This window comes from Chanodichthys erythropterus, chromosome 9 (assembly GCF_024489055.1).
Source record: "Chanodichthys erythropterus isolate Z2021 chromosome 9, ASM2448905v1, whole genome shotgun sequence".
Taxonomy (NCBI): domain Eukaryota; kingdom Metazoa; phylum Chordata; class Actinopteri; order Cypriniformes; family Xenocyprididae; genus Chanodichthys; species Chanodichthys erythropterus.
Genome location: NC_090229.1, coordinates 25,177,698 through 25,205,506, shown reverse-complemented (window position 1 = coordinate 25,205,506; position 27,809 = coordinate 25,177,698). Strand labels below are relative to the sequence as shown.

Sequence of the window (27,809 nt, the reverse complement as noted above, 5' to 3'; positions counted from 1 at the left end):
ATTTAATGTTGGCATGGAATTAAATAGTTTTCGTTCAATAGAGTTTGTCATATTAACCAACATTAGAATTTGTGCTGCAGATTACTAATAAAGCTTGACTCCACAATGGAATAAAAAATAAAGGTAATTGCAACTTTTTTAAACTCACAATTGCAAGAAAAAAAGTCTGAATTGTGAAAAATAAACTCGCAATTCAGAGAAAAAAGTCAGAATTTTGAGCTATAAACTAGCAATTGCTAGTTTATAGCTCAAAATTCTGACTTTTTTCTCTGAATTGCGAGTTTATTTTTCACAATTCGGACTTTTTTTCTTGCAATTGTGAGTTTATATCTCACAATTCTAAGAAAAAAGTCAGAATTCTGAGTTTTAAACAAGGAGTCCGATAAATAAAGTAAAAAAAAAAATGTTTTTCAAAGCTTTTTGGAGAACAGTAAAGCACTCTGATAACCATTATCCTTTCTGCTTATTATTTGATTAAATATATCATTCATTCATTCACACATTTTAATTATATTTCACTTCATTGTCTCTGTAGTGGAGATGCCACATAACTGAGCATCACCAATCATTATGGTTACTCATATATTAGATTCTGAAGCAGTTCTTAGTTATTTTTGTGTGTCACTTTCACCATGATGTTATCATATGGTGAACCGTCTTCTTCGTCACTGTCCCTTTGCTTTGACAGCAAGGCTCTCCTAGGAGGTTTAGGAACCGCGTAGTCGTCCGCAGAAGCGTTGTATGGGTACTCGTGACCGGTCGGATCCATTACTGTGCCCAACATCTTCCAAGCATGACCTTTGACCTCCTCCGGTTCATCATAGAGAGATGGAGGCACACTTGGGGCCACACCGCAACCTTCCGGTTCATCATAGATGTGCTCCACTTTGTAAGAATTTGCTTTTCTCTTTGTGAAACGGGTTCTGATAGCAGTTTCATCTATAATGTCATAAAGCGGTTCTGTGTTCTCTGCGTTGCCTTTCTTGTCATTTTCACAGCTGGGTTCCACTAAAGTAGGTGGAGGGTTTGATGCGGACAAAATGTCTACCATAACATTCTTGGCAATGGTGTCAAAGGGCAGTGAGTAGTCCGAGTCCTCAGGGTTGGAGCATGTGGAACGTCTGTCTATTGGTTCTCTCTTCTCCCCTGGACTTCCCCGATCTGGATCCGGTGCCATGGCCCGGGAATACATCTCATCTTCCGTATTGGCCAAGGGACAGCTGCGGAAGTTCTTGACTTGGCTCTTACGTGGCGGAGGCCTGGTGTCCAGAGTCAGACTCTTGACTCCCGTCAGAAGCTTCTCTGTAGGGGCTTCAAGTCTGGAAAGCTGAGGGTTCTGAGGTGGTTTGGGACAGTCTCTGATTGTTCCGTCAGTCACCATACTGTAGACCGACGGATCCTCACCTCTCATTCGAGGTGAAGAGGGCATGGGATCTCGCTCCACACTTGATATCTGCTTCACAGGTAAATGGACTCTGTGTAGATTGATGGCGGCCTCTACAGATTGGAAGATGGCGTTGCCTTGTTTTGTGTCGAACTCAAAGTTGCCTTCCCCAGAGTCGCATCTTCGCCCAGCCTCAAAGGAGAATGTTGCCTGTTTATTGAGAAATGATATGTGTTATTAGAAGTTAAATTAGTAGTAAAAAGACACTCCACTCTTTGTTCAATACATTTTGTTTTTTTATTTAAAAAAAACTTTGAATGGTAGTGTACCTTTATAGCTTTACTGATTGATTGCCAGTGATGGTTTATAAAGTATTTCCCTGCTTAAAGAAATGCAGCTTAAAGGGATAGTTCACCCAAAAATAAAAATTATCCCATGATTTACTCACCCTCAAAGCAATGGGTATTTGTCAGAAAAATATCCATATTTAAATCTTTATAAACTAAAATAACTAGCTTCTGGCAGACGGAAAAGTAACCACTGACCCAACGCAATGATGAGTGCAGAAGTGCAGAAGATAGACAAAAATTATAAAAAATATAAGTCTAAAACAAGAATTTTTAAAGAGAAATGTTGGAGGATTTCAATATAAGAAAAGAGGAGCTTGAGTTTGTTGCCCAGTCCTATTTGTTTAAACCGCAATCTAAGCTACGTTCGTCTGCCAGAAGCTATCTATTTTAGTTTATAAAGTTTTAAATATGGATATTTTTCTTACAAAATCCCATTGCTTCGGTTCAGAAGGCCTTTAATAACTCACTGGAGTCTTATGGATTACTTTTATGATGGATGGATGCGCTTTTTGGACTTCAAAATCAGGAGTGTCATTCATTACCATTATAAAGCTTGGAAGAGTCAAGATATTTTTTAATGTAACTCTGCTTGTGTTCGTCTGAAAGAAGATAGTCATATACACCTAGGATGGCTTGTGGGTGAGTAAATCATTGGATAATTTTCATTTTTGGGTGAACTTTCCCTTTAAACCAGCCTATTGTGGTATGCTGATCTAAGATGATCTAAAGTCATGACAAAATGATTGGGAGACAATTATTTTCAAGAAACAGTCTAGATTTTTTTTTTTTACCCCACATGAGTGACTGGACATCACTGTAACATCTCATCTGAAGGACTTTTACAATATCATCACTATACTGGGGCATTAAGACTCAGACAGAGATCACACACCATGCCTTCCTTACTAACATTAAATGAATGATTGCAGGTCACCGTGAAAGGCATACCTTGTCTCGTCCGAACCTGCGGAGGAAACGGTAGGGCCAGGAGTAGAGAACCTCTCCTGTCTTAGGGTCTTTCAGAAGAAGGCTATCAGAATCAGTCCGTAACAGCACTGTTCCTTTCAGGCCACATCTCTCAGAAGCCTCTGTGCGCCTCACTGTCACCTTAAAGTCTTTCATTGCTGAAGACAACAGGGAGGAGAAGCTTTATATTAACAATGTGCCAAAAGAACACAATATAAGCCGCTTTACACACAAAGATGCACTCAGATGGAAAAACAGTAGATTTAGCACATGGTCTCCTGAAGGCATATGAGTCTTGTTGCTATATATGTAAAAAAAAAACAAAAAAAAAACCTGTATTAGAATCTTTTTTTATACAAATGGGGTTTTTACATGTTTTTAACTAATTTGCAAGCAGATGGTATGTATCAGAGGTTACATTCTCACATATGTACAATAATTCAAAGCAGATTTCTTTTAATATGACCATGTAAGCATTATAATTGGTTTTTCGCACAACTGTTCAGATTTAGCACATGCACTGCTGAAAAACAAGCATCTTATTAGATGTTCTCGGGTAAGAAAGGTCAACACCCCATTCGTTACTGGTGAACTCTGTGGCACGCACGATTCCGCTGCTTCTCCAGAGGGATTGTCTACTGGAGGGCTCGCCATGCAGATGTTTTTCTACACGGGAGCAGACATGGGTGATGAAACTCCATTAATTTCCTGAGGTGAAGTGTCAAAAGGAGATTTTCTGCTTCAGTCAAAAAGAGTCAGCCCAACAGTGTGGGCTATTAATTAATAGGCTCTGCATACATTTATTTCAAATGTGCATGTGAAATGGGCGTTGAACGTTTTGAACGTATGAACGTTTCCAAGAACAAATCATAATTTAACTTTTGTACTAACATTTATTCTAAATTTACGAAAAATGTAGGAACTGAAACAGTCCATTTAATGTTAGTGAGGCTATTATTTATATATATATAATATAAACTTCCGTTTTTGTGGTAGCTCTGTATATTTCGATGGCATTACTGTCAAAGAATAATTAACTGGTGAAGTGGATTTACTTGTAGAGTTAATGAAAGTTATCATGAGCACAGTTATGTTTAAAGCAAATGTCTACATAATGTCCATAACAAATGTCTAAATGTCCATAAAAAATGTCAATACACCAGGAAGATTTTAAAATGAGCTGTTCATTCATAAATATGTAAGATCGCTGTGAAAATATAAACCGGAAGACAAAAGACAACGAGTGCAGCGCTGAAAAAGAGGCAGAACTACATAAGCGGTGCGTTCCAAACGGCATATATCGCCCTCCGAAAGGGAGCTTCAGAGTGAAAATAGTCATGGCCGCCATGTTGAAGGATCGTTCCAAACCGAAGTGCTCAAAACTGGCCACTTCAAAGGGCCCTTCAGAATGAAGGATTTCGAAGGATACAACTGATGGACACTTCGGGCCCCCATGATCCTTTGCATAGGGAAGTTGTTTGACGTCACAGAATGCGTACAAAAGGCTCGGAGTTGGATATGAATAAATGTATTTTTCTATACTACTGTAATGTTTATACGAGTTAGATTTGGTACATTATTATGGTCAAAACAACATTGATTAAGGGAGCTGTAAAGTATTTTTGTTTAAGTACAGTCCATTCAAATGTTTAAAATTCATAGATACAATATAGAATTTGGTGCGATAAACCAAAAATAAATAAATAAATAAACTAGCGTTAAACAAAGGGCGCAGCTTGCACAATCTACTGCTCCTTGATTGTCACGTTAAGATGACGCAGAAGTGCGTTCCAAAAGAAGAGTTTTTTTGACGCCTACACCCTTCATCCCTTCGAAGCTCTCACTCTAGAGCAGGGGTCTCAAACTCAAATTGGCGGGGAGCCATTTCTGTGATTGACACCTTATAGGAGGGCCATATTAACATTCAAGCGCAAGAAAGTGCAACATTTCAGAAAATGTACTTTCCTTTGTGTTATTTCTCATTTACTTTCATTAGGCCTACTAAAATGTTTTTATACCTATACTATAAATATTTTATTTACCATACTAAATGTAAACAGCAGTGTCTCTCTCATCGTTACAGAGTGTAATATAATTATATAATAATAATACTACTAATATAGCCTACTAATATAATACTATTAATTGCAATAGTTGTTACAGATCCCTTGTTTCCCTGGACTCTATTTCCCAGAATCCTCCTGTTCTCCTCACCTGCACACACTTCCCTCGTCAGTTCCTCATCATCACGGATCACCTGCACCTGGACTCTATTGTTAGCACTCCTATATATTGCACTCACTCCCTTCACTCCTTGTCCGTTCTCTGTTGTGTTAAGCGTATGTTTGATGTCTCCTTGCCTATGTTCATTAAAGTATTGTCTATTTGTGGAAATCCGTGATCTGCCTCATCTCTACACCAGCATCCGTAACAGAAGAACGGACCAATACCAACTGGATTTCCACAGGAAAAAAAAAATGGAGACTTTCCCCAGCTCCCTGGATCCAGCTCCTCCATCGCCTCTCACCCTAACAGCCAGCGAACGCCTTATCGGGCTCCTGCAGGTAGGACGTTCGCTGGAGAGGTATGTGGAGGAGTTCGTTGAGCTTGCTTGTTTGTCTGACTGGCCTGAAGCAGTTTTGATCTCCCTGTTTTTGGATGGATTGGATGACGACACTATCCGTTTTGATGAACCTGTTTTTTGTTTCTCCTTAAGCGAAACTATCAATTTAATTTTGTGGTTAAATGGCTCCAAATTCTTTGTGGAAGAGGTTCAGGATCAGTGTTGTCGTCCGGTCCATCCAGAAACACGGTTGGCCGGGCCAGTCAGTCAACCTCCGGCTTCCTCCGCACACCTTTCCAGCGAACTCCCTGCCTGCCTCAGGCTGGACCCATATTCCGCTACTGGGCCCAGTAAGCGGAGGAGGAGGAAGAAAGCGGCCCCAATGTCTCCAGAGCCCGCTCCAGTATCTCCAGAGCCCGCTCCAGTGTCTCCAGAGCCCGCTCCAGTGTCTCCAGAGCCCGCTCCAGTGTCTCCAGAGCCCGCTCCAGTGTCTCCAGAGCCCGCTCCAGTGTCTCCAGAGCCCGCTCCAGTGTCTCCAGAGCCCGCTCCAGTGTCTCCAGAGCCCGCTCCAGTGTCTCCAGAGCCCGCTCCAGAATCTCCAGAGCCCGCTCCAGTATCTCCAGAGCCAGCTCCAGTCCCCACAGAGCCAGCTCCAGTGCCTGTGGGGATTTTAATTGTATTTGAGGGGATGAAATGGCCCTCAACCCCATTCTCCTCCGAGCCAAGTTCCCCAGTCTCCTCCGAGCCAAGTTCCCCAGTCTCCTCCGAGCCAAGTTCCCCAGTCTCCTCCGAGCCAAGTTCCCCAGTCTCCTCCGAGCCAAGTTCCCCAGTCTCCTCCGAGCCAAGTTCCCCAGTCTCCTCCGAGCCAAGTTCCCCAGTCTCCGCCGAGCCAAGTTCCCCAGTCTCCGCCGAGCCAAGTTCCCCAGTCTCCGCCGAGCCAAGTTCCCCAGTCTCCGCCGAGCCAAGTTCCCCAGTCTCCGCCGAGCCAAGTTCCCCAGTCTCCGCCGAGCCAAGTTCCCCAGTCTCCGCCGAGCCAAGTTCCCCAGTCTCCGCCGAGCCAAGTTCCCCAGTCTCCGCCGAGCCAAGTTCCCCAGTCTCCGCCGAGCCAAGTTCCCCAGTCTCCGCCGAGCCAAGTTCCCCAGTCTCCGCCGAGCCAAGTTCCCCAGTCTCCGCCGAGCCAAGTTCCCCAGTCTCCGCCGAGCCAAGTTCCCCAGTCTCCGCCGAGCCAAGTTCCCCAGTCTCCGCCGAGCCAAGTTCCCCAGTCTCCGCCGAGCCAAGTTCCCCAGTCTCCGCCGAGCCAAGTTCCCCAGTCTCCGCCGAGCCAAGTTCCCCAGTCTCCGCCGAGCCAAGTTCCCCAGTCTCCGCCGAGCCAAGTTCCCCAGTCTCCGCCGAGCCAAGTTCCCCAGTCTCCGCCGAGCCAAGTTCCCCAGTCTCCGCCGAGCCAAGTTCCCCAGTCTCCGCCGAGCCAAGTTCCCCAGTCTCCGCCGAGCCAAGTTCCCCAGTCTCCGCCGAGCCAAGTTCCCCAGTCTCCGCCGAGCCAAGTTCCCCAGTCTCCGCCGAGCCAGCAGCGCCAGTCTCCGCCGAGCCAGCAGCGCCAGTCTCAGCCGCCGCCGAGCCAGCAGCGCCAGTCTCAGCCGCCGCCGAGCCAGCAGCGCCAGTCTCAGCCGCCGCCGAGCAAGCAGCGCCAGTCTCAGCCGCCGCCGAGCAAGCAGCGCCAGTCTCAGCCGCCGCCGAGCAAGCAGCGCCAGTCTCAGCCGCCGCCGAGCAAGCAGCGCCAGTCTCAGCCGCCGCCGAGCAAGCAGCGCCAGTCTCAGCCGCCGCCGAGCCAGCAGCGCCAGTCTCAGCCGCCGCCGAGCAAGCAGCGCCAGTCTCAGCCGCCGCCGAGCAAGCAGCGCCAGTCTCAGCCGCCGCCGAGCAAGCAGCGCCAGTCTCAGCCGCCGCCGAGCAAGCAGCGCCAGTCTCAGCCGCCGCCGAGCAAGCAGCGCCAGTCTCAGCCGCCGCCGAGCAAGCAGCGCCAGTCTCAGCCGCCGCCGAGCAAGCAGCGCCAGTCTCAGCCGCCGCCGAGCAAGCAGCGCCAGTCTCAGCCGCCGCCGAGCAAGCAGCGCCAGTCTCAGCCGCCGCCGAGCAAGCAGCGCCAGTCTCAGCCGCCGCCGAGCAAGCAGCGCCAGTCTCAGCCGCCGCCGAGCAAGCAGCGCCAGTCTCAGCCGCCGCCGAGCAAGCAGCGCCAGTCTCAGCCGCCGCCGAGCACGCAGCGCCAGTCTCAGCCGCCGCCGAGCAAGCAGCGCCAGTCTCAGCCGCCGCCGAGCAAGCAGCGCCAGTCTCAGCCGCCGCCGAGCAAGCAGCGCCAGTCTCAGCCGCCGCCGAGCAAGCAGCGCCAGTCTCAGCCGCCGCCGAGCAAGCAGCGCCAGTCTCAGCCGCCGCCGAGCAAGCAGCGCCAGTCTCAGCCGCCGCCGAGCAAGCAGCGCCAGTCTCAGCCGCCGCCGAGCAAGCAGCGCCAGTCTCAGCCGCCGCCGAGCAAGCAGCGCCAGTCTCAGCCGCCGCCGAGCAAGCAGCGCCAGTCTCAGCCGCCGCCGAGCAAGCAGCGCCAGTCTCAGCCGCCGCCGAGCAAGCAGCGCCAGTCTCAGCCGCCGCCGAGCAAGCAGCGCCAGTCTCAGCCGCCGCCGAGCAAGCAGCGCCAGTCTCAGCCGCCGCCGAGCAAGCAGCGCCAGTCTCAGCCGCCGCCGAGCAAGCAGCGCCAGTCTCAGCCGCCGCCGAGCAAGCAGCGCCAGTCTCAGCCGCCGCCGAGCAAGCAGCGCCAGTCTCAGCCGCCGCCGAGCAAGCAGCGCCAGTCTCAGCCGCCGCCGAGCAAGCAGCGCCAGTCTCAGCCGCCGCCGAGCAAGCAGCGCCAGTCTCAGCCGCCGCCGAGCAAGCAGCGCCAGTCTCAGCCGCCGCCGAGCAAGCAGCGCCAGTCTCAGCCGCCGCCGAGCAAGCAGCGCCAGTCTCAGCCGCCGCCGAGCAAGCAGCGCCAGTCTCAGCCGCCGCCGAGCCAGCCCCTATTATGAACTTTGTGGTTGAAACAACATACAGCCCTAAGACTGTTTACCCTCCCTGCCTCCCTCTCCCACCTCCATCCATTTGTGTTTGTACTGAACCTCCACCTCAAGCCCCCTCGCCCAGATCTCCACCTCGGACCTCTGGGCGATTACCTACACCCTGGCTCCAACCTCCCTCTGCTCCACCGTTGCCCATCAGTCCTCCAGCCTCACAAGTCTCCATCCTGCCCCCGTTCACACCTTGGTCCCTCGTCAGCCTGCCCTCCCCTCTGGACTGCACTCCTCCGTCTCCGCTCCGTCCCTCCATCCCTCGTTTCCAGTTGGCTTCCTCACTCCCCCTGGTGTTCACTTTGTTGTCTGTCGTCTGTGTTCAACTGCGGCCTTCTGGAGCCCCGGCTGCGCTTCGGTCGGCGGAGCCATGGATTCCGCCATCTCCCGCCGGTCCTTCTGCGCCGACTGGGCTTGACGGCGTGAGGACGTCAGCTCCTGACCCGCCATGGCGGCCCGCTGCACCTGACCCGCCATGTCTGCCCGCTGCACCTGACCCGCCATGTCTGCCCGCTGCATGTCTGCCCGCTGCACCTGACCCGCCATGGCTGCCCGCTGCACCTGACCCGCCATGGCTGCCCACGGCTCCTGACCCGCCAGGGTCACCTTCGGCCCCTGACCCTCCATGGCCGCCTTCGGCTCCTGATCCACCATGGCTGCCCACGGCTCCTGACCCGCCATGGTTTTTGGACCTGCCCTGGAGACCTCCACTCCAGTCTACTCCTCCCCCTGCTCCGGTTTGAGGTCTCCAGGGCGCCCGCCCCCCTCGAGGACGCGCCTACCGGGAGGGGGAGGTACTGTTACAGATCCCTTGTTTCCCTGGACTCTATTTCCCAGAATCCTCCTGTTCTCCTCACCTGCACACACTTCCCTCGTCAGTTCCTCATCATCACGGATCACCTGCACCTGGACTCTATTGTTAGCACTCCTATATATTGCACTCACTCCCTTCACTCCTTGTCCGTTCTCTGTTGTGTTAAGCGTATGTTTGATGTCTCCTTGCCTATGTTCATTAAAGTATTGTCTATTTGTGGAAATCCGTGATCTGCCTCATCTCTACACCAGCATACCGTAACAATAGTCTGGTGCAACTTCTCACATCCAACAAGGTGCATGGAATAAAAAAAATTAGGAACAAAACCAGCAACACTTGTGACTTGTCAGAAATAAACAAAAAACTGGAGCTATATATATCAACTTTATTCTGTCAAAAAATAAAAATCTCTCATTGTTACATACATTACTAGTTTTTAAAATTTAGTGGAAGTATTTTAAGTAATTTTCCCTTACTTTATTTTAGTTTAAATAACTGTACTGAACAAATACAATCCCTGAATACATTTGTACACTCTTCTGTTTCTTGACAGACACCTGCAGCGCTTGTGCTCACACAGCTGAGACACATTTGTCCAAGATGCCGTTTGAGCATCAGTAACGTTTAATGGTAGCATCGGACGTGTTTCGGTGGTTTAAATCGGCGCTTGTGACTTAAAGTCGAGTGCTTTTACTGTGATTTAGGCAAGCGCGCTCATAATAGAAGCGACGCGGTTGAGAGCGCTGCTCATGGGTGCATAGCAACGACAGACGCCACTGGAGCAAAAGCGCATTGGAAAGAAGGAGAATGCGGCGCGGCCGCTTATGTGACGCGATATGTGAATGCCCCCATAGAAGGGCGACTTTTTCTTTGCATATCAGTCAGGTAGCAACTAGGGAATAATAATAATTTAGCGGGCCGGGTAGAGGGGGAGGGCCGTATATGGCCCGCAGGCCGGCAGTTTGAGACCACTGCCATAAGTGATAACAAAATAAAACAAAAGTTTCAGAATAACTGGCCGCACTAACACTAAACTTTGATGTCAGGTGGGGGGCCACAAAATATCATCCCGCGAGTTTGAGACCCCTGCTCTAGAGGGTAAACCCTTTGAAGGGCTTAGGGCATAGGGATGAGCCCTTCCGAATGGAACGCAGGGAAGGTCTACAGACTGAACACTTAATACCAAAGTCATTTCACTCGGCGGCCATCTATGAAATGCCTCTCGGGCATTCAAGTGCAGCTTCTATCTCTTTGAATGGGGAAACATCAAATTATCTAAAGCTGTTTGCCAAGCTTTCGATTAAATTTCATATTTGAAAACACCAATGAAATCTGACAACAACTGTCTCATAAATTTTGTTTCTAAACGCTGTAATCATGATAAAAACTGTATTTTTCAGGCTGGATCAAGCTAATGCGCATGTGCAGAAATAAATGCGCGTCCCTTGTGTCTCATTTCGGAGGTGCACGTCTGACTGTTTCTATAGAAACCGGAGCTTCAGGTCTACAGGTCAACTACAGGTCAAGACCTTTGGTCGCCTGAGATATGGCTACCAGTATTTCTTCATGCCATCCATCGTTTATGCCAAGGACTAAAACTCTGTTGCATAACTCTGTTGATAAAGATACTAGAAAGGGGAAGAGGGAGAAAGACAAAGAGAATGACAAAGAGTGCGATGTGGTTTGGAGGTATCTTTTTCCGTTTGAAAAATGTGGCTACTCCAGCCACAGTCAAACTTCACTGAGAGGAAGTGTGCCTTTGCAAAGACAATACTAGCTTCTGTTTGCAGCTGTCAGAACAGAAGCGAACACTCCACACCTCTCAGCAAATGAAAAAATGACACTTCCTGCAAAAGAACAAAAAAGCCACAGTATATACAGACTAGTGTAAAAATTTAACAAGAGACGCATTTCCACATTTGCATCCTGTTGTCACTGAGCAACAAGTGGTAAGATTCAAATGCTAGATTCTCTCTCTCTCTCTCTATTGCTCTACACTTGGCATTGCACCAAATTTACGGCAACTGTTTTGTGGTTGTAACCCCCCATTTCCACCTCACTTTCCACATGACCTCATTTGCATAACATTCTCACATATTTTATCTCCTTCTCCCTCCAGGTGTGTGTTATGTTCAGGAAGTTGTAAAATCATAAATGTACATTTGATGTAACAACCCATTTCATGTAGGCATATATATATATATAGAGTGAGGTCTGAAAGTCTGAGAGCGCTTTCACTGCACGGCAGCATAAGCAGAGAACTTTATCAGATAAGATGAAGGATTTCTTGTGGCATCCAATAAGATTTGCTAGTAGAAGGTTACTAGGCTACTGGTCAAGAATAAGGTTACGAACAGCCAGAGAGAAACACTTTCCTGAAAAAGCACTGAAATATAATATATATACTTTTTTTTTTTTCATTTTTTATTCTTATAATAAAGTCGCAAAGCAGTCATCTGTGGAAATAAAATATGGAAAAAGAAATAAAACATGATCGTCTTGGTTTGGGGTTGGTGAGTTTTCTTTGTTGTTTTTTTTTTTTTAATAATTAAATGAATACTTTTTGCAAGAATGCATTGAAGGATTAGTTCACTTCAGAATTAAAATTTCCTGATAATTTACTCACCACCATGTCATCCAAGATGTTTATGTCATTCTTTCTTCTGTTGAAAAGAAATTATGATTTTTGAAGAAAACATTACAGGGTTTTTCTCCATAGAGTGGACCTCAATGGCTACCAATAGGTTGTTTGCAATCACGTTCTGGTGACGCGCGAAATACCGGTGGAGGGCAAGCAGAGAAAATTAGACTGGAAGAAATGGAGAAAAGTCCTTTCTGTATTGGTTTAGAAAGGTATAAACAGAAAAACACAACATATGTTGGACGTGATCTTTGTTATGAAGATGAGCGACTTTCCCAATGAATTGAAAGACTTTCCTGCCATCGAGGAGGTAGATATAGAGGATGTGAAGCTGCCGTCACGCCGCGTTCAGATCTAGTCTGGGTTTGTTTACATCGCGCTGCTTTTCTGCTAGTGAAGTTAGAGCAGTATTTTTGATTTTCTGTCGCGATTGTGAAAAATGTTGCCATTGTAGGTCATTTATGCTGAATCGAGAATTGCAACAGGAGCTCACATCATCGTTCAAAGAAAAAATTGGACGGTGTAATACAATTGTTGCATTTTATACGTGTAAAAACACACTAAGTAAGGGAAGCAGGTTGAGGAGGTGACGGAAAGACGCCGTATATCAAATCTAATAATGTCACTGATTTAACCCAATCCCTCGCTCAATAAAATAATCACATAGCTGAATGTTTTTGAAAGCTTTGTCTTTGTTGTTGAATTGACTTCTGTCAGCTTGTTAAACATTTATTTATTTGGACATTTTCTACCATATGATGGCTGAAACAGCAGCGCGTGACACTGTTCTCATGGTAACCAGATCAACATTGTGAACGGAATACTACAAAACTGAAGTGAAAATACCAAATTACCATTCAGTGGGATAAAATAGCTTCTCTTCCCTGCAAACAATACTATGAAGAATGTGGATATTTAACCAAGTCAAAAACAAATAAGGTAAGCAGGTAAGTTATCCATATTCATTTCAGTATCAGCAGACGCAAAACGCTTTTAAAGTTAAAAAACGATATAAGTTATAAAAAATGGTATAAGTTATGTAAACGATATAAACACCTTCTGGGTTGGAGAGGTCACACGTGAGGTAGAGGAAGTATTTTCACATTGTTGTTACCTTTTTTTTTTTTTTTTTTTTTTTTGTAAAGGCTGTTTGACTTATGCCCTGTCCAAATACAAACACATGCAGTCTTTGCACTTGACCACTTGTCAACAGATGTATTTCCTGTATTTGGCTCAAGTGTTCAAGTAGGCATTAAGATTGCAATTGTGTATAGAACTTTTGACTACCCGAAGGGACACACTTACAGTGTTACAAAAAATGCAAGTGTTTACAGAGGTTTTTTTTTTTTTTATATTATTTTCAAAATTTTACATTTTAAAATAAACGTTTAAATGTCTGTTCAGTGGTCACTATTTTAACAGAAAACACAATATAGAAATTGTGGTGCTTTTAATTAAGTGATAAAAAGCAATTGCAAACTACAGAAGCCCTAAATTGCCATGGATTATTATTATTTTTTTTTTTTTTCTATCTTGTTTTCTTGTGATTACGACTTTTCTCGTGATCTTGAGAAAACAAAAGTTGTTTTCTGGTGATCACAACTTAATTTTCTTGTGATCTCAACATAAAAGTTATTTTTACAACGATTGATTCTGTAACACACTGCACCCAGAGTCTACTGTTGCTATAGTAACGAACGCATTTGATCAACGGATAAATTATGCGCTCTTATATCTTGTGGATATTTCAGAAAAATGTTTACTTCGCTTAATAATAAAGTCTACAATAAATAAATAAATATAGGCTAATCAATCACTGTTCAATCAATGTACGCTAAACATTTTTTGTGTAATTAACATGTTTAAATGATCAACAGAGCATTCAACACTTCAAGCACCAGTGGAGTGCCTTCAGAAGGATGCCAGATTATTCTATAAAAACTTTTAGAGCTGCTTGGATTAAACCCACTTTATTTTCCTCATTCCTTTGAAATAAATTTATATTACTTCATGTGTTTGTTATTTTTATTTGTCATGTAGGATAGGCTGTGATATCATGTGTGTTAAACTGTCTTCCTCCTCCTAGCTCTTCCATTAAAAAGAGGTGCAATACTCCAGATTTCCAAAAAACAAAACTTTAATACAGTTGATATAGGCTAAAACAATCTTGGGATGCTGTTTGAGAAGAGTGTTTATGTGTATGTGTGTGGTTTCCTACAAAGAAAAGTAGACAATACAATAGGTGACATCAAAATTGGTTTTAATAAGCAATATATCACACAGAACGCTATTGCGGTAGTGATGAGTCATGCATCTAGCAGTCAGATAGACTTTCAAGCAAAATAATCATATTCAAGCATATAGCAGTTAAGTTAATTACTTAACGCACACAATACTGCACAAAATAAAGTGATCACGAAGACTCTCTCTGTCCGATATTCGTACAATCTTGGCCGATATTAGGGCCCTATAAAAATTTTTTTCCGTTTTAATTTTTCTGGATTCCGTTTTTTTTCCATTTTATTTATTTATTTTTTGACTCCATTTTAATGGTAAATTAAATTTTAGTAATCAAAAAGCATGTCTAATTTATTGAAATAATGAATCTTGTCCAATTTACCAACAATTTAATAAAAGTTTAACAAAAAAATTACATTTTTTAGTACCATTTTAATTGTTTAATTCCATTTTAATAATCAAAAAGCATGTCTAATTCATTGAATTCTTAAAAATAATATTAATTAAAAAATGCTGTTAAATGCTGATGAAGTGACTTTCAGAGCAGCTCTGGAGATGAATTTGTGCGTTCATAGTGAGGCGACAGAGGACGAAAACTCCGCGAGCGTCTCGTGCTTCAGCGTGCGTGCGTCCCCGCGTGAGTGTGTGTGAGGTAAATGAAACCGCGCTTCCGCATCATTCATTTCAGAGTCACACAGGCATGCAGGATTCATGTTTAAATAGTCTTTTTGCAGATTAATTTTCAGTCACTAGTCTATAGCGCGATTTAATTTAAGTGTACTGACCTGCTTTTAATTCATTCATCAAAAATTTGACAAATTTGCGTTATATAGTAAATTCAGTTTTTATGACTGGATTCCGCGATTCCGTCCGCGATTCCGTGATCGCGGAAATTATAGGGCCCTACAATATGAACTAACACAGTATAGTGGATATTTACCGCACCCTATCAGTTATATTTGGCACATTTGTGTAACTTAGAGCAGAGATTAAGCCGTGATAATGAGAAAACAACTTTATCTGGAGATCATGAGAAAATAAGGTTGTGATCACAAGAAAACAAGATAGAAAAAATAATAAAAATCCGTGGCTGTTTAGAACTTCCGTACTTCCGTACCAATGTGTACTTCACCAAATGTGCAACACTATATAGTGTACTATCAAATTATATGTAATGTCTAATTAATTTAACTTACAGTGCAATGTTTTCAAATGACATCTCGCGATTTAAGGACACACCAGTTCCCGAACATAATGCATGATGGGATGCGCTTAGCCTCAAATACCGCTCCGAAGCCATATTCGAGATAGTGTGGGTTTAGTGTGCATCAAAGGCACTGCACTTTGGCATTTTTAAGAAATGGGACAGTCTTGCGCACTTATTCAGTGTTGTGTGCACGCGCTCTCAAGTGGCCAAGACCGGAAGTGTGGGTATTACTTCCAATATTTCCAAATTATGTTCATTTTCATAGAGCTGGCCAATATCGTGACGATTATTTAAAATCAATCGAGAGAAGCAGATATTGTTATCGTGATAAAATACGATTAATCGTGCAGCCCTAATTTAATTTAATTTGACTTGACATTTGATATTCAACAGTATCCTTGACATTTATTCAACAGTGCTTTTGATCTGCCTGCATTGACACTATTCTTTAAAAGGGAAAATTATATACCAATTATCAATGTAAAGCTGCTTTGACACAATCTGCATTTCAAAAAGTGCTATATAAATGAAGGTGACTTGACTTGACTTGACGTCTAACATAAGTGGTGATTTTTGTTTATATCTATCTTTTGAAATAGTGTCTAAACCGCTACAATACAGACTTTCCTCTATGTCTTCCATTCTGTTTTTGAACTTCCTGCCATCCATTAGAATTGTGCATGTCATCAGAACCATGTGATTGCAAACAAGCTATATGCATTAATTCATACTTAACTAATGCACAGATGATCTTAAGTTATTGTTTGACTCATGAAGAACTAAACCATTAATAATTACTGCATCAGCATCTAATAAATCTGACTGAGAGATTCAGTTGCTATTAAATGAGTCATCACAGATTAATTCCCTACATCTACTATTAACTAATAGCGTAAATTAATGTGTCAATGGGTCTCATTCATGAAACACGAGCAGAACGAATTTTTGTGTAAATCATGTGTAAAGTGGTTCTGGTGTAAATTTTCGGATTCATTAAAATGTTCGTATTTTCCAAATGTTAGTTGGTATGAAAGAAATCTACATCTGCTCCCAGCAACGCGTAAATAGTGCGTTTAACATCCAAACGTTTTGCTCATTAATAAGGCTGCATTTTAATTCACCTTAATAAGGTACATATTTACACAGCATTTTGAAAAAATATTATATATAGTAATTACATACGTTTTTTCTTTTTACTTTTATTGTAAGAGCCAGTAATAGCATCTGCAAACGGAGCACTTTAATCAAATAATAAATTGATTCAATAGGCTGGGCAAACTAATGGCCCCAAATGGCCAAAATCCTTCGTTTGGTGTCATAATATAATGCCCATATATAGTTGTCAGTCGGATTTAATGGGTGGGATTTATGGTAATTGAGAATAAACGTGCACGCGCGTCCCATTTACGACTGATTGGAATTCATACACACACACATTTCACTATCACTTCTGACGTTTACGAAGTATTTGTGAATCAGGAGAAGAGTTTTCGGGAAGGTCTCTTTACGTGCAAATCACTCACATATTTACTCGTATATTTACGAATGTTTCATGAATGAGACCCAATGTGTCGAATCTGAGATCCAAAAAAATTGACTCTTTTTTTGAATCTATCATGTGGTTTAAGATATTATGAGGTCTGCTACTATTTGATGTGGTTTACAGTTTTTAAGTCTCACTAATTTCGACACAGGGTTTATTTTAGCTGATTTGTTAATATATAAATTGTGTTTGTTGTGAAAATGATGAATCCTCAGAAATAGTTTCATGTACTACAAAGCTGTAGTTTCACAGTTCCCTTCTGATCATATAATTCCTTGTGCACCCTGTTACCCTGCTGTCGCTTGACAGAACAAGGCCTTCTGATATTTAAAAATGAAACAGATGGATTTTATAAACCGTCTGAATCTGAAATCCCCCAAGCCCAATACATTCCAAAGAGGAGAAAGCAACAGAACGCTGAAGCTCAGAAAGACATATGGGCTAAATTTTTGCAGACAAAAAAAGAAGTCAATTAGTGTAATGAGATTATTTAAATGCTATTTCTGTATGCGGCCACATATAGTAACACAATCATCCATGATTAAACAGTCAGGGTTGTATTCATATGCCCAATGAAGTTCGACTGGCTGGAGCAGATTGCCTGGCACCTGCACTGCATCAGTGATGTATGTTTTTGTACTTCCACTTCTCCTTTTGACTGTCATCAGGCCGAGAGCCACAATATGAAATATGTCCACTGAGGACTTTTATCTGTCTTTGGGAATGTGTTTTGGTTATTTTTTGTTTATGCATTTGTAGCACAATGCTACTGTTTTTCTTTTTTGATCAAATATGCAGCCTCAGTAGCCTACATAAAAGACTTCTTTCAAAAACATTAAAAACTTTTAACAACCCCAAAGTTTTGAACAGTAGTTTATAAAAACATAAATTTGTTGAAATGAGATTTTGAATCCAAGAATTCCAATGCAGACTCAGACATTTGGACCTCACTGTATTTACTGTACATGTTTACATCCTCAAATGTTGCAACATTTTAAAATAATGATTAGAATTTGATTGATGAAATCAGATTATTTGGAAACAGACACAGCTTTGATATATTAATGAGAAAATATGTGCACAGTCTGTTAAAAAAAAGGCAGCTAGGCAGTTGTTTTGTGTAACTGCAAAAGAGCTAATGTTCTAAATGACAAGGTACACTAAACTAACCATAAAAAAACAGCACTTACCCATCATTATTGAAGAATTAAAAATATAAATAGATGTAAAGGAAGTCAAATGAGGTGCTGAACCATCTTTGAGAACAGCAGGATATTGCGCATTTACAGAGGTGGTCAATCTGCTAACAAGGCGGACACTTGTGTGATATTTTTTTCCACCACAAGTGAACAAAGATGAGCCACAACTTTCCACTACGTAATAGTGGAATGAAGAAGTAACTCTTGGTTCACAATATTTACAGCACAAAATGAACCAGAGGTGTCAGACTAGAGAACAAGCCAATCTCATAAACATGTCAGCAGTGTAGAAACGGTGCACCTAATCGGTAAGAATTGACCTCTGTTACTGCCATGAGTTTGACTTTCTGCTTGTCTTTTTCACAGAAACTGGCATATGAGCTGGCTGTGTGACCTTTTAAGGTACTTTACCAGCTCATCCATCAGAGCAGTGCCATATGCGTGTGCGTTCATAAAATTAGAAAACAAAATAATTCCAAAACAACTATTGTTTTGTAAATACTGTACACTTTCTTACCAGTTTCTCTGCTGCAGTAGAGAGTGTTGTCCGCCATTGTTACATCTTCATATTCACCATGTAAACTGTTTCCTCTCACTGCTCCTCTGTCTGCCCAGCTCATCTACAATGAACCCAAATATACGGCAGTTTATAACAGGCATCACAAAAAAATAGTAAACCCTAAAGTTTTCGTTTACTACTGTAGAGGAGTTATAGTTTGATTGGTCCCATCAGATTTGTTAGGAAACTTCACTTGTACTTGCATTTTTATGTCATGTCTGTGAACACAGAAAAGACGATTTGGCTACTATTGTGGCAGATTTTACTTGCTTGTTTAGAGAAATATATTTTGCATATATATCTTTTTGTCTAAGGGATTTTGGTGTAGCATGACAGATCCACTCCAGTGTTATTATTAACTAAAAGTAAATCTACTGAAAAACATTTTTGTTAATTGAAATAAAGCTGACAATAAAATTAAATATAAATAACAGATAAACAAAAAATTAAAGTGCTAAAATTACTAACTGAAATAAAGCTAAAACAAAAATAAAGGTGCCCTAGAATTAAATATTGAATTTATATTGGCATAGTTGAATAATAAAAAGTTCAGTACATGGAAAAGTCATACACTGAGTTTCAAACTCCATTGTTTCCTCCTTCTTATATAAATCTCATTTGTTTAAAAGACCTCAGAAGAACAGGCGAATCTCAACATAATACCGACTGTTACGTAACAGTCGGGGTGTACGCCCCCAAAATTTGCATATGCCAGCTCATGATCAAGGCATTAGACAAGGGCAGAATGTCTGGATGTGCAGAGCTGAATCATCAGACTAGGTAAGCAAGCAAAGACAATAGCGAAAAATGGCAGATGGAGCAATAATAACTGACATGATCCATGATAACATGATATTTTTAGTGATATTTGTGAATTGTCTTTCTAAATGTTTCCTAACGAAACATTTAGAAAGACAATTCACAAATATCACTAAAAATATCATGTTGCTAATGTACTGTTAAATGTGGTTAAAGTTACCATCGTTTATTACTGTATTCACAGAGACAAGAGCCGTTGCTATTTTCATTTATAAACACTTGCAGTTTGTTTAATGCATAAACACAACTTAATTCTTTATAAATCTCTCCAACAGTGTGTAATGTTAGCTTTAGCCAAGCAGCATAGCCTCAAACTCATTCAGAATCAAATGTAAACACCCAAATAAATACTATACTCACATGATCCGATGTATGCATGCAGCATGCATGACAAACATCTTGTATAGATCCATTTTGAGGGTTATATTAGCTGTGTAAACTGTGTTTATGCTGTCCGGGGGAGGGGGAGCATGAGAATTAAAGGGGGCGCAACCTATATATCAGTGCATAGTTAATGATGCCCCAAAATAGGCAGTTAAAAAAAATGAATAAAAAAAAAATCTATGGGGTATTTGAGCTGAAACTTCACAGACAAGACACCTTAGACTTATATTACATCTTTTAAAAAGAAGCTCTAGGGCACCTTTAAGACAATTAAAAAAAAAAAAAAAAACTAATAAGAATGTCAAAATAATCATATAGATGCTTCATATATATGCATTTCATAGTTCATGTACACTTTTATCCTGAGTCTCGACTCTTCTGAAAGAGCGAACAGCTAAGTTCAATGCCATTTGTTCTATATTACAGTAAATATCGATTACTTTATTTTGATGGTCCCCTTCAGACATTTTGTTGACTATAAGTAACATTGCCTACATGTCAACTAACGACCATTAGGGAAGTACAACATGTTCCTGGATCAACAGCTTTGTTGATCCTGGAACAATTTTCCAATCAGATTTGAGGGACAAGTTTACAGTTTAAGTCAAGTTTAGGCTTACAACCAGGGTGAGGTGCTTCTACATCAGTGTTATTCAGCTATAATTTTCCTCTGATTATAGGGATAACTTATGGGTAGGGTTAGGTTTAGGGGTAGGGAAAGGATTAGGACTAGATTTTCAGACAGTAATGTTCTTCCAGGATCAACAAAATATGTTGATCCAGGAACATGTTTTACTTGGAGTGTAATCTATTTATTTTTTTATTAAATATATAGTCTTTAGGATGTGCTGGAGTATAATTTACAAAATGTTCGACTCTTTGCTAATGGTTGTGAATGAGGGGTTGCATTTTGAAGTAAAAAATAATCATCCATCCTTAAAAAAAGTAATCCATACGACTCCAGGGGGTTAATAAAGGCCTTCTGAAGCGAAGCAATGCATTTTTGCAAGAAAAATATCCATATTTAAAACTTTAACTTTGCACAACTGTACGCAGAATGCTTAAGTCAACTTGCGCCAAATGAGTAATCCTCTGATGCGATGTAAGACGCAGGATGTAGGAGTATTGTAAGCTTAGACGTCTCTCGCTGTTCAAACAAATAGGGCTGTGCAACAAATTTAAGTTCCTCTTCTCTCATATCAAAATCCTTTGAAATTTCTCTTTAAAAACTAGCGTTTTAGACTTATAATTTGTGACTGATTATTTGTTTTGCTCTATCCTCTACGCCCCCACCCCCCCATTCACAACCATTATAAACCTTGGAAGACTAAGGATATTTTTAAATATATCTCTGATCGTGTTCATCAGAAATCATATACACCTAGGATAGCTTGAGGGTGAGTAAATCATGGGATAATTTTCATTTTTGGGTGAACTTTCCCTTTAACCCCTATAGTTATATTACCCAGTATTTTCTTAGAGACGTACACGTACAGTAAAATAAAGTGCAACCCAATAATTGATGCATCTCTTAATGGAAATATTACACAACATTTATTTCCATCAAGAAGTACATCAATATTTGGTCAGATCTTGTATTGACAATGCAAGAGCCGAGCACTCCGTAAAGTCTACTCCAGCACATCCCAAAGATTTTCAATGAATTTAAGGTCTGGACTCAGAGGTGCCAATTCATATGTGAAAAGGATTCTTCATGCTCCACCCCAACCATGATCTTGACATTGTCGTCCTGGAATATGGCCATGATGTGTCTTCCTATATGGTTGTTTAAGAAATGAAAAGCTACACACTCCATCAGTTAGGGTTTGACGAACTGTTGGCAAACATATAACATACTAATAATCAGTGTAATAATGATCCAATCATAGACTCTTAGCATTTGCCTATTTAAATCCAGACAGCGACTGATCAGCTCTGATATGGTGATCACAGGCAACCGTAGAAATTGCTCAAACCATCAGATTTATCTGCACAATGGAGCAGTGCTGAAGCACAGATTACATAAAAAAAAAAAACTAAGTTGCAGGTTACAACTTTAATGTCCAGTATAAAATCCTGGTCCTGAATAAAAACTGTTGAGAACCATGCACAGTCCTAAAGCAATCACAATTACAACTACAACAATTATACATCAGCAAAATATGCTCTTTTTTCACACTGTTAGTCTTTTATCTGCAACGGTCATCAACACTCGTATGTGCTATGGAAATTGTCTTTACACTTCTTTTTGCACCAGCTGAAATGCAGTTTAACTTCACCACATGAGATTTGGACAATTGGCCTTTGTTCAGTAACCACACAGTGAGCCAAGAAACACTCTCCAAAACTGTGCCAAAGTGATCATATTATGTTGCACAAAAGAAACCTTCACAGCATAAAGCCGTATTCATTTCCCCCAATGCATTACATCAAGCGCTTCTATTCCACACAGCGTTCCTCATTCAACATGCACAACACAGCTTCTACTGTTGGCTTTCTGTAGCACCTCTTCAGATTCTAATTCTAAAAGACAGCAGGCTTTTTTTAGGAAAAGCTAAAAAGCTGGAGAAATCATACATAATCTCAACATTCCCATTAGTTTATTTCAATATGGGTCTGCCTTGGCCTGTTGGTAACATGAATCAATTAATCAGTATCAGAACACCAGTAACTAATATATAGAATTAATATGACAAGTCTTAAAAAATGAAAACTTTTAACTTGCAGATAGCACTGGTGTTCTGTCTGTGATACTGATTAATGGGCCATGTTGCCAACAAACCAAGACCAGTATTGCGCTTTGACCCATATATTGAAATGATTGTTTCCCAGGGTAGGGATTTGAACAAACCTCTAAGGGTGCTTTCAAACTTGCAGTTGAGTTCGAAACAGGGCACGTTTCACATGAAAAATTGGTAATCTTAAAGCTGTCTTGCGGACAGGGGTACCAAACCCGAGACTACCTGTAGGAGGTGGTCTGAGATCGGTTCCACTGGATCGGTGGTGTGATTTGCCTGAATGTGAAAGCAACTCAGATTCAAGTACACACTCGTTCAGGAAATAAAGTAAGCAATTTTGCATCCTGTTTGCTATCTCAATTCAAATGCAGGAATCAAATTGGAGTGGTGCACAATTCTTGCTGGACAACAATATCCGAAACCCAGCTATATCTAGGGACCAAAACATAATTTGAACCACTCAGAATTTACTTCAGGTGTCCATTAAAGGTGTTAAAATGTAGTTCAGGTGGATATGGAACTAAAGAGAAGAATGTAATATAAGCATTTTAGCTCAATTAAAAGAGTGTGGGGTCAGGCCATCGGGTGGGTCATACTACAGTACTGAAATGAGAAGTTATGATTAGAGAACCTTTCATAACAGTTGACTCTTTGAGTACAGGCCCCTCTGCTCCAAACATACTGTCATAGTTCATCATGTAATGTCAAAAAGCATTTACTCTGACTCATGGCTAGTGCAGAGCAAGAGCAAGGCTCTGCATGTTGCAACTGTCTGATGAGAGCTTAGACCTCTAACATCCATTAAGTCAATGTAACTTGGCATTTACTTCCTTTATTTGAACTATAACGGTCACCCACAGCATAGCACATGCATGGTACAATGAGATATGAAAACAACTTCCCTTCTTTAAAGATAGAAAAAAAAACATGTCTGCCAAATTCATGGGAAACAGAAGTTCTTCTTTGTGCAAGCATTAACTAGCAGCATGAGGAGTACTGTGATTCACACGAGCAAGTTTCTGAAGCTTTGAAGCTTTTACATTTGCTGATGTGACAAAAAACCCTGGCGAAAACCACTGCAATTTGAATCCTCACGTCTGCAGAAATTTTAGCATATGGAGCTGACAAGCATTCAGCAAATATAGAAGGCAGAAGTAACAAGAAGGCAACAAGAGTTTCAAAGTACAAACGCAACTGTGGTTACAAAGCCAGCAACACAAGACAGGACAAAACCTGGAAACTTTGATATAACCGTTCTACACTTTTGCAGTCCGGTTGTCAAGTGAACTGTTACACCACAATATTCTATAACAGGAAAAAATACTGGAAAGAGATGATCACACTATTTAAATTCAGTGTTAAATACCGGAAAGGCGATTTCACACAGTTTCTGGATCCAGTCCTCCAGTTCAGCTGTCTCAACGGCGAAAACAAATGTCTTTTCTGTTGTTTCCACCAAAAAGGGCCCACAATCCCGTGGACAGCCTTCGACATCAGACTCCGAAACACGAATGCAGTCGTTCATTTTTATCACCTGTAAAAACAAGAAACTCAGGAATTGAGGTTTAAAATGCTTTCCAATAAGTGGACAAAAAAGCTTTAAAGGATTAGTCCACTTTTAAATAAACTTTTCCTGATAATTTACTCACCCCATGTCATCCAAGATGTCCATGTCTTTCTTTCTTCAGTCGAAAAGAAATTAAAGTTTTGGATGAAAACATTCCAGGATTTTTTTTCCCCATAAAGTAGACTTCAGTGGGCACCAAACAGTCGAAGGTCAAAATTAGTTTCACTGCAGCTTCAAATTGTTCTACACGATCCCAGATGAGAAATAAGGGTCTTATCAAGAGAAACAATTACTCATTTTCAAAAAAATTAAAATTATTATATCATCTTGAACTAGCTCTCTTCTTCTCCTCCATTAGAATTCCAGCAGTGTAGACGCTGCTAAGTGTATTACTGCCCTCCACAGGTCAAAGTTTGAACTAATTTTTAATATGCTAGTTCAATAGTATATAACAATTAGTTCAAACTTTGACCTGTGGAGGGCAGTAATACACTTATCAGTGTCTACACTGCCGGAATTCTAATAGAGAAGAAGAAGAAAGCTAGTTCAAGATGAGCATTTATGGTTAAAACTTATAAAATTTTAAATTTTTTCAGAAAATGAGCGATGGTTTCACTAGATAAGACCTTTATTTCTCATCTGGGATCGTGTAGAACAATTTGAAGCTGCAGTGAAACTAATTTTGACCTTTAACTGTTTGGTGCCCATTGAAGTCTACTTTATGGGAAAAAAATCCTGGAATGTTTTCATCCAAGACTTTAATTTCTTTTCGACTGAAGAAAGAAAGACATGGACATCTTGGATAACATGGGGGTGAGTAAATGATCAAGAACATTTTATTTAAAAGTGGACTAATCCTTTCATTCAAATTTTTAGACAGCCTACATACTCAATATGCATTTTGACTGCTTAAATAATCTGAGGTGAATCTGTATCATACACATCAGAGCAATTTAAATATGCTCCAACATGATCCAGATTTGCCATTTGGGTGGGCGGCTTGATGTTTGAGCATTTTCTCTCTCTATCTCTCTCTTTTTTTTTTTTTTTTTACATCATGCAAATACTTTAATTTCAGAAGATGGCTTTTTTCTTGACAACCATTTTTTGGGGATATGGTATTTTTTGTTCGTCATATCTCATAGCAGAAATGGGAACAGATTTAATGGTACTTCCTGCGAACTGTTTGCACATGTCCGCCCACACATAAGTCATGTGTATGACCCCTCACAGAGTTTGATTGTTTGTGTTCCATGGCACATCAAGGAATTACATGACTGTCAGATTCACCACATCTTATTTATGTTTGCAGTACAGGGAAAATCTGAGCTCCACGGTTTGTTGTTTACCTTTTTGTTTTCCTGTTTGCGGTTGGCTTTCTCCAGCGTGTTGCCAGCTCCATCTTTAAACTCAAAGAACTCAAGCCGGGAGATGGAGCAGGAGCTCTCTCGGTACAACACGGACCAGACCTTTCGCCATTTCTGAAAGAGAAAAAAGATGAATGGAAAGTTATGTAAACTGTGCCACTTTTACTTACGTTGTCTTGTAGGCATGAAAAAATGAGATATCTAACTAATGGACCTTATTACATTTCAGGATGTCTACTATCAACTAACATTAGAGGAAAGCCTCTAGTGAAATATATTAGAGTCATAAAAATATGACTTATTTAAAAAAAAAATGACATCTTGTCTCACATGTCAGTGAGTAAGCTCAATCATTGCGTAGACCTGGATAAATCTGTCACAAGTTTCATTTCATCTGGCATGTAGAAAATCTACTGTGACATGCAAAAATCAATTTTAATATTAAAAACTGCTTATATAACTGCACTCATACTCAGTATAAGCACATCAAGGTGCCACGTCTTACCCACTGACACACTTTATCCCACGCTCCCTCATAGTAAACCGAAAGTAATATTTATAATGTCAGCAATCCAAAGTATAACCATGTTTTTGCAATTTAGCTTGTGTTTAACCTTAAAATTGGAAGTGGTTAAAGGCAGAAATACCCCCAAAAATAAGGGCAGCATTGTTTTTATTGGAAAAGACCAATAAAGATTTTTAAATGAAAAGCAAACAGTCAAACCAAGTCCAAAAGTAAACATATCATTGTAGAATATGGATTAAGATGAGGACTTGTTACAGCTTTAAAATTGGTGCCTACACTCTAAAAAATGCTGGGTTGTTTCAACCCAAGTTTGGGTCAAAAATGGACAAACCTAAGCATTGGGTTAAATTTTTAAATGCATTTTTTAACCCAACGGTTGGGTTTGTCCATATTTGACCCAAATTTGGGTTGAAACAACCCAGCATTTTTTAGAGTGTATGCTTGGATCATGAGGGCATCAGTTGATAGTATTTAAAGTGTGAGATTCCTCAGTCAGGAAATACCCATAATAAGAGAATCTCTGAGGTACGGATATGACCGACCATTTCAGAGAAATTCATGGCCTCAAACAACACATAATCTATTACAGTTGCAACATACTCCTTATGGTTTCCTAAAGAGACAGCCCTGATCCTATTGCTAACATTAGCTCACTTTAATGGACTCCAGCAGCCCATAAGTCCTCTAAATTATGCCAACAGGATAATTCTGTATTGCAGTCCCATATGGTGGAACCAGCACTATTATCAGTAGCATCAATCAAAATGAAGTGAAAATGGTTTTAGATGAGAATATTAACGTGTTAAAGTGGATCACGCTCACAGTTCAGGAAGTTGTTCATGACACTGCCAGTGAGCTTAATATTATGATTCATGCATTTCTCTCTTATTGTAATTACTCTATAGATATGGAGTATTTGCCGACAAACCTGTGGTTCAAATTAGGCAAAGTGAAAGCAGCTGATTGAAATTTATAAACCATGCCTATCAAGCTTGATTTGTATAATACAGAAGTCCTCTTCTGATGACATATTTATCTTTTTCATTCGATTGACTTTGGAATTGGAATAGAATTTCTGGCAACACTAACATACTTTTACACCCTTATAAAGACATGAATGTCAAATCTCCATCAGTCATTGATAAGTCTTTAGTATTGGGTATTGATTCAAATAATAACCAATTTAATATGTTCCCCAGGGGTTTAAAAAAGAAAAGCAATTCCTTTCCATGAGGCCTTGATGTTTGGGTAGGTATTTTAAACCAAATTTGCACACTTATCAACAATGTTTTGTTACTGTTATTATTTTATATTGTATTCTTTCATCTATCTGGCTTTGTAATTTTACGAACAACTGCAGACAAAATTGTGGGTGTTATACAGGAAATAAAGAAGGGGCAACTGTCCAGTATTTTCAAAGATAAATTTGCAATTTTGACATAACAATATGTAGACAAGCATCCAACAAAAGGGTTTATACAATATTCACAGATTTCATTATTTTGTGGTAATTTATGTAATGGAGCAACTACATCCTGCACTCAGGCCACTTGATTTAAGCCTTTATTGTGTGCTATTGACAGCACTTACAGACAGACCATCATTGTCCTCAAAAACATCCACGCTGAAAGAACACGTTCTTTGATTTTTGTCTCTTAACGTTCCTTCAGCTGGAAGCCCCCTGCTAAATAAAACACGTTCTGTCTTACCTTCCCAAACCGCTGCTGTTGTAAATACAGCATCCCCTTCTTTCTAATGTCCTCCTCCATTTTTCTCGGCCTTATCTCCGACCCAGCTCCTAGAGACTGTCTCATCTAGTGTAACATACTTCTTCTACTGAATTTGCTTGTGACGCAAACAGCAT

The 27,809-nt window shown here is 41.1% G+C and overlaps 1 protein-coding gene across 1 annotated transcript; it reads right to left on the bottom strand.

The window, feature by feature from the left end:
• Positions 1-314: 314 nt before the first annotated feature.
• On the bottom strand, positions 315-27,809 carry dok2 (docking protein 2). The gene is given in 8 exon segments (XM_067395130.1): positions 315-1,594; positions 2,683-2,858; positions 18,503-18,605; positions 23,852-24,019; positions 25,402-25,533; positions 27,655-27,717; positions 27,719-27,772; positions 27,774-27,809. Coding segments are annotated over 8 exon segments (1,722 nt in total). The 3' UTR covers positions 315-604.